The sequence below is a fragment of the Colletotrichum gloeosporioides genome (genome assembly GCF_011800055.1).
Source record: "Colletotrichum gloeosporioides strain Lc1 chromosome Unknown consensus_22, whole genome shotgun sequence".
Lineage (NCBI taxonomy): Eukaryota > Fungi > Ascomycota > Sordariomycetes > Glomerellales > Glomerellaceae > Colletotrichum > Colletotrichum gloeosporioides.
The window spans coordinates 306784-313573 of record NW_025544667.1 but is presented as its reverse complement, the minus strand read 5'-3'; the positions used below and the strand labels follow the sequence as shown (position 1 = coordinate 313573).

The window sequence follows — 6790 nt, the reverse complement described above, 5'->3', positions numbered from 1 at the left end:
AGCTAAAAGGCTAGCTGAAAATCCTAAATTTCATAAGAAATCTAAGTATATTAATATAAAATATCACTTTACTAGAGAATCTTTATTAAATAAAGATTACATATTATTTCATATAGACTTTAAGTCTAATATTGCAGATATATTAACTAAGCTAGTAGGTAAAGTTATATTTAATACTATAATGAATATAATTAATAATAATAATAATAATAATAATAATAATATAAATAACGATAATAATAATAATAACGATAATAATAATAATAACTGCATTAAAGAAATAACTTACTAGTTTTTCTTTTATATTTTTACCTATAAGATTATTTAATAAGAGTTTTTTAACTAGTTATAAACATATTATATATATTATAGGAATATTTTTCTTATTTTTCCCATAAGGTTTTTAAGTTTTTTATACCTATAACGTATATATATATTAAGTGAGTAAGCTATATACTATAAATTAGCTATATATACCTTAAGGGGGGATGTTAATATATAACATTCTTTTATAATAATAATAATAATATAAGAATAATAATAACGCTTAACTTACTTTAATATTCTATATAAAATAAATAAATAAAGTTTAAGGTATTAAACCTTATATAAAAATACTCTATTTATTATAACCTATAACTATAATATTGATTATATAATATATATAGTTACGTAAGCACCTTATATAATTAGCAGTTTAGCAGGTTATGTTTCAGATTATCTTTCCCCTTACTTTTCCCTACTAGAGGAAGCAACCTACTAACTACATAATTAATAACAACTAGAGTCATCATAATATATCAATTCCCTTATTATTATCTATATAATTAAATACCTATAAATACTCAGGATTATCACCTTTTATCATAACATAAGCCCATCTATAACCCTATACTATATAGGCGCATATACCACGCCCCTGAATACGCTTATACCTATGCTAACAAGATTAACTTATTATAATTAAACTAATTAAGATACTTATCACTAAATTAATAAACTAGAAGATAAAAGAGAAAGTTAATTTTATTACTCTTATAAAAAAGTATAAATAACGTATCTAAATCGCTATTAATAATATAAGCCCTAATATTAGATCCCTAGATAAATCTAAAAATAAATACTACTACTAAATATTTATCTATTAAATCGCAATATACCTCCTCTCCTAATCTAGTAAGGTCTAAGGTATTAAAGAGTACTAAAAAGACTAATAAAAACTCTATAAAAAGCTTAGATATAATAAATAAATAAGAGAGGTTTAAGAAGAGCTTAATAAGCTAGATAAATATAAAAAATATAAGAATAAGGTAATCGTAGTAATCGCTATAATCCTCCCTAACTATTAAAGCCGAGAGAAGTAAAGGGAGAAGGGAAAAGGGGGGGGGATTACAAGGGTAGCCTACGTGCTAGCAGAGTTTCCAAAAAGTACACTTTAATACACTATGTCACTTCACAGTGATTAACTAACGAATATCTGCAAAACGAATGCAATGAGATCTGGACGCGCAAGATTGCATGGCAAAGCCCCATTCTCCCAGTAGGGCTGCTTGCTTCTCTGCAGAGCATCGCAGACAGCAAGGCAAAGCAGAGCAGAGCAGGGCAGCAAAACAGGGCAAAGCTCGGCTAACGGTCCCGCTGAGCACTGTTCGTGGACGGTTCGAGGTCATGGTGAAGCGCGGATGTTGTCCAGAGGACAGGTTGAGAGAGCCGCGACGGTGTCGTTTCGCCCGTCCTCAGGTGAGAAAAGTCTGCCCCATCATGACTGTCAAAGCAACTTTGTGCAGCCCATACCTGCAAGCCGCGACGCCTTCGATGGCTTTTTCCCCCTGGTCCTCCCGCAGTCCCGTCCAACTGCGTCAACGGGCTGGCTGGGCGGCTTTGTCTGACGCTCGGTGACTGCGTGGGGGATTCCATTCTGGGCGCCAACGAAGTGATCGACTCGCTCGGATAGCGCTAGGGCGTGCTAATCCCTGCCAACACCGAATCTTGCATATTCCCAAACGCTAGAGATGCGATGGCTCTCGACGGCTCTGACTGGTTCGCCATAGCTCAGGGCAGTTCTGAGTGGCTGCCCAGTACGATGGACGGCTCGCACTCGATATGCCAACGCTTGTTGCTCCTCATCTCCGGCTGCGAGCCGCCTCCGCGCACCGTGGCTTGCAGTTGATCGACACCAGTAATCTACGCTTCAAGACTCCGATGACTACGTGACGCCCTGATTGCTTTTTCTTGCCAACCACCGAATGGAACATTGTCAAGCACCATCTTTCCCCCTTGGGACTGTATTGATTCTACGAAGCCGAGACTGACATCTTGCCCAGACGCCGAGATATTACACCTCACCAACCCATCACATCATCAAATATCTGCCGACGCATCCTGCGCTGCCCTTATGCCTTCAGTGCGGAGCACATTGCGGGCTCGGCATCAGCATTACCAGCATCAGCACTATCATCATGGCGTGAGCCTTCGCATTATCTATCTTACCTCCGAGCAAGGCGTAAGCGAAGGGAGGGAGAGAAACGCGCCCTAGCGGCAACGCTTTTGCCTAGAATGCTTCCAAACCGCGGTGCCAACTGCCCATCTTGCCAATTTTAGGCGACGGATAGTATGATGTTCCCTTTTTGTGCCTCGCTCCAAGGTTTTAGCTGCAAGCTACTGTTCTGTCCGGCAACCTGGCGCCTTGTCTGTGCCGAGACCGGATGAGCCCCGACCTCCGGCATCCACCGCAGTAGCTCTACCTGAGGGACGGTGCCTGGGCATATGGTTCAGATGCCCAGTGGGCAAGACCAAGTGGGACGAGGATGATCCCTTTGGAGGCCGAAGAGATCCTTGGGATAGGTGGCATGGCTTGCATGGGTGTGTCCTCTTCGCCGACCAGAGATATCGACTCGGCCAATCTTTTGACCCCTGTGTTTTGGACTTCCCGCGGCTGCAACGCGCATCCTACCATCAACCCATATTCTAACCATCTCCTTGGGCCCTAATGGCAAGAGGAGCCAAGGTCAAACCCTGCTGAGGTCTGGGAGGTATGATGGCCTTCCCACACGCCCTGCAAGGACGGGCATCGGCCTTTGCTAGCATTCCGTGAGCTCCCAAGCCTAGGAAGCTCTCGGGGCTTGTACCTCTGGAGCTCCCCGTCTCTGGAGGCGAACTCTGCGTGTCTGATGTTTGCCTGTGATGGAGCTCAGTCCCCGACGTCAGAACTCAACGAACCATATGTCCGGGAACAAGCCAAGCAAGCACAACGGCCGATATGCAAGCGCAGCAAGTCCTCGTTGTGCAAACCTTGGGCAGGATTATCCCCTCACCACGGACCAAGACTCTGGGCTCCCCTCCATCCTCACCGCATGTCGTTGCTTCCAAGGCGGAATAGTGGCGTCCAACGAACCGCTGGTCCTGGCCTGACCTGACCTGGTCTGACCTGATTGACATGTTGCCGCCGCCGTCGCCCGCCCACCCGCCGCCGCCGCCAACGCAGCTGTGCGCCGATCTTTGTAATTCGTAATGGGGGTGGACTACCACACTACCCTCGCCCTTGGCGCTTGGGGACAATCCGGCGTGTGTGGATGTCCACACGCGGGTCAATCATGTTTCCAGACAAAGGGACCGTTGAGCGTTCTCCGTCGGCCCGCTTGGGCTCCAAACGACCAGACGGCTTGAACGTGGCCCTGACTCTTCTTATTAACAGCCCAGAGACACACCGTCCGTCAGAACCGTCATCGTGGTTCTTCTCTTTTCCTGTTCTTCCTGCAACAGCGGGAGACCTTACTCACCCATTCCTTTCTTGCCTCTTCGACCTACCCTGACTTTTTTCGTGAGGTCGTTTACTCTTTCCTTTCTTCATATCAAGCATAGACCGACGAAACTTCCACCATCAACTTACTCTTATTGTGTAATTCTTCTTCAAGGCCAGCAAAGATGGCCATAGGCGTGGCACTTCTCGCCTTTATTGTCTTCTGCGCATGGCGCCTATACTCCGCCATCAAGCTGAAGAAGAGGCTTCCTGAGGGAGCTAAGCCCCTTCCTGGGCCCAAGGGTAGGCTACCTCATGGGTGATGATGATGACTATGATGCTCACAGTGGACAGGTCTTCCTTGGATTGGTCGTGTACACGATGTGCCGGCGGAGGCAACATGGCTCAAGTTCTACGAGTGGGCGAAGGAGTACGGCCCCATCTATGGGCAGGAGATGTTCGGATCCTACCACGTCTGGATCTCTTCGGAGCAGATCGCTCATGACCTTCTCGGCCGCCGCAATGTCATCTACTCAGACAGGCCCATGATCCCCAACCTGCCTGACAATAGGACAAGTGGCGACTACCTTGCCCTGCTTGGCCGCACCGGTAGGCAGTACTCCTCAGCTACCGCAAGTCAGTCACTAATAGTAGCATGCAGACACATGGAAGCGTCAGCGCAGACTCTGCCATCATCTCATGAACCAGAGCGACAAGGAAGAGCTCCACGCTTACCCGACCCGTGAGCGCGATCGCTTCTTGTGGCTTCTTTCCCAGAACCCGAGCGATTATCGCGAGTACGTTGAGCAGTTCACCAGCCGTACCGTAAGCCGTCTGTCATGGGGAACCGCCCACCCGGCCCGCGTCCTCCGCAAGACGACCTTTGGCCTGCTGGAAACCATCTCTCCCTCCGGTGCCCTCCCTAACGTTATCTCATTCCTGATGCACGTTCCGGATGTCCTGTCGCCATGGAAGAAGAAGGAGCGCGCCCGCCACGAGCTCGAGTCCCGGCAGTTCAAGAGCAACGTCGACTTCGTCGTTGACCAGGTCGAGAAGGGCACCGCGCAGCCCAGCTTCATCAGCACATTCGTTAACCAGGGTCTCGGCGACGAGAAGGAGAAGGGCAAATGGGGCGATCTGAAGGAGGCTACCAACGTCGTTGGCCTCATGGCCATCGCCGGCGCCCTCACTATTGGCAGCCCTATCCAGAGCTTCCTGCTCGCCATGTTACATTATCCCGAATGGCAGGCCAGACTTCAACGCGAGATCGACGAGGTTTGCGAGGGCAGGTGTCCTCAATGGAGCGACCGCGAAAAGCTGCCCATGCTGAGAGCCGTCGTCAAGGAGGTTATCCGGTGGAGACCCCCTGTTCCTACTGGTATGTGCAGCGATCCTTCATCGTAAGGCTGATTTTAGGTTCGTGTGACTGACGTGCCGTTACAGGCATCCCCCACGCTGTCGAGAAGGATGACGTCTACAATGGTTTCTTCATCCCTGCCGGTGCCACGATCCATGCTCTGGAATGGTAAGTTCCCACAAACCAAAGACATTCCCCGTCGGACCACCGAACTAACAAGACATTCTCAATCAAGGGGCATCACCCGCGACGAGTCTATGTATCCCGACCCCGAGACATTCAACCCCGACCGCTGGCTGCAACCGTCGTACCCGACCTTCAAGGAGCCCCTCACCCGCTTCCCCAACCTCGACGGCTTCAGCCAGTTCGGCTTCGGTCGCAGGACGTGCCAGGGTGTGCCCATTGTCGACCAGGACCTCTTCCTCATCATGGGCGGCATGGCGTGGGCGCTCAACATCACCAAGAAGCGCAACGCGGACGGCAGCGAGGTGCCCGTGCACTGGAACGACTACACGCCGCTGCTGATCGCCAAGCCGGCCTTCTTCGAGTTCGACGCCGCCGTGCGCACGCCCGAGAAGGCAGACATGATGAAGGCCATGTTCGACGCCGCCAAGGAGGAGGAGGAGCACGAGGAGAAGATGATGAAAGCGGGCATGCCCGACATTGGCGACGTGCCGGAGCGGAAGCAGACGCAGCAGCAGGAGACGGGTGGCGCCGCGAGGCGGGCGTCGGTGTTCTTCAACCTGAGGCAGCGCAAGGAGGAGGGCGAGAGGGAGAAGGTGTACCGCGAGCACGAGCGGGATATCCCCGGATGTCCCGGCCGCTGGGCGACGGAGAGCGATGTGGAGTCGTCGAATGAGAAGGGGTATGTTGACGACGACAGTTGTTCCGGGCGGTCATCGCCGACGATGCTGCCGTAGTTTTGGAGACTCTAGGGGTGTAGGTGAAGACGGAGTGCAGGAGCCAAGTTTGGCGATATCAGGATTCCCTTTGTTGTTTTTCTTACAGCCCATCTTTTGGGAAAAAGATGCCGACGCTACTGGAGGAGCTGGGGTAATCTGGGGTCTAGATTGTGACATGGATATACCTTCTACGATGTATGAATATAGAACAAGAATCTTTCAATCAAAAGATTAATTATCATTAGTTGCAGTTCTCCATCCGCGTGAATTTGGCCATGGACGTGAGTGGAGTGGATAATATCAAACACCAGATCTTTCCACGTTGTTTTTGGCACACTGCGACAGCCCCGAATGCTATCCCGCCCAACTACTGAACTGTGCGGATGAGTAAAGTTTAGATTCAGGAAGTGCGCCGCACAGAATCTTACCTCCGCCAAGGTCAAAAGACTCGCGGTGGCAGGCGTGGGGGTCGTGAAGGTCCACTTGAGCAACCGGCCCTCTCTGAGCACTTCTTTCTATGTTAACTCAGGTTATAAGCACATGGTCATATCTTCAAGCCGAGTGCGTAGTCCTGTCCGTTTTCACGATTAGAACGCACACGCCACATTCGCCATGACAAGTTTCATTGACTGCGCATAGGGCGGGATGCACACCATCGAGGAGTCGTGCGTCTTCAAAGAGGTGGACGCTCTCAGGCTCGCTCGGGCTGCCTTAGTACAGACTGGGACAGGCGAAGGTCGAACTAGACGCAAAGTAACTCAGAACCATAGCCCTCTTCGTTGCGACATATGC

At 49.4% G+C, this 6790-nt stretch overlaps 1 protein-coding gene across 1 annotated transcript; it reads left to right on the top strand.

Annotated features, from left to right (window-relative positions):
* Positions 1-3924: 3924 nt before the first annotated feature.
* Positions 3925-6016, top strand: GCG54_00006863 (Cytochrome P450 monooxygenase psoD; the record flags this gene model as incomplete). Its single annotated transcript, XM_045406857.1, has 5 exons — positions 3925-4042; positions 4094-4375; positions 4401-5117; positions 5183-5264; positions 5332-6016. The coding sequence occupies 5 exons, from the start codon at positions 3925-3927 to the stop codon at positions 6014-6016; spliced, it is 1884 nt and encodes a 627-aa protein (XP_045267403.1).
* Positions 6017-6790: the final 774 nt, after the last annotated feature.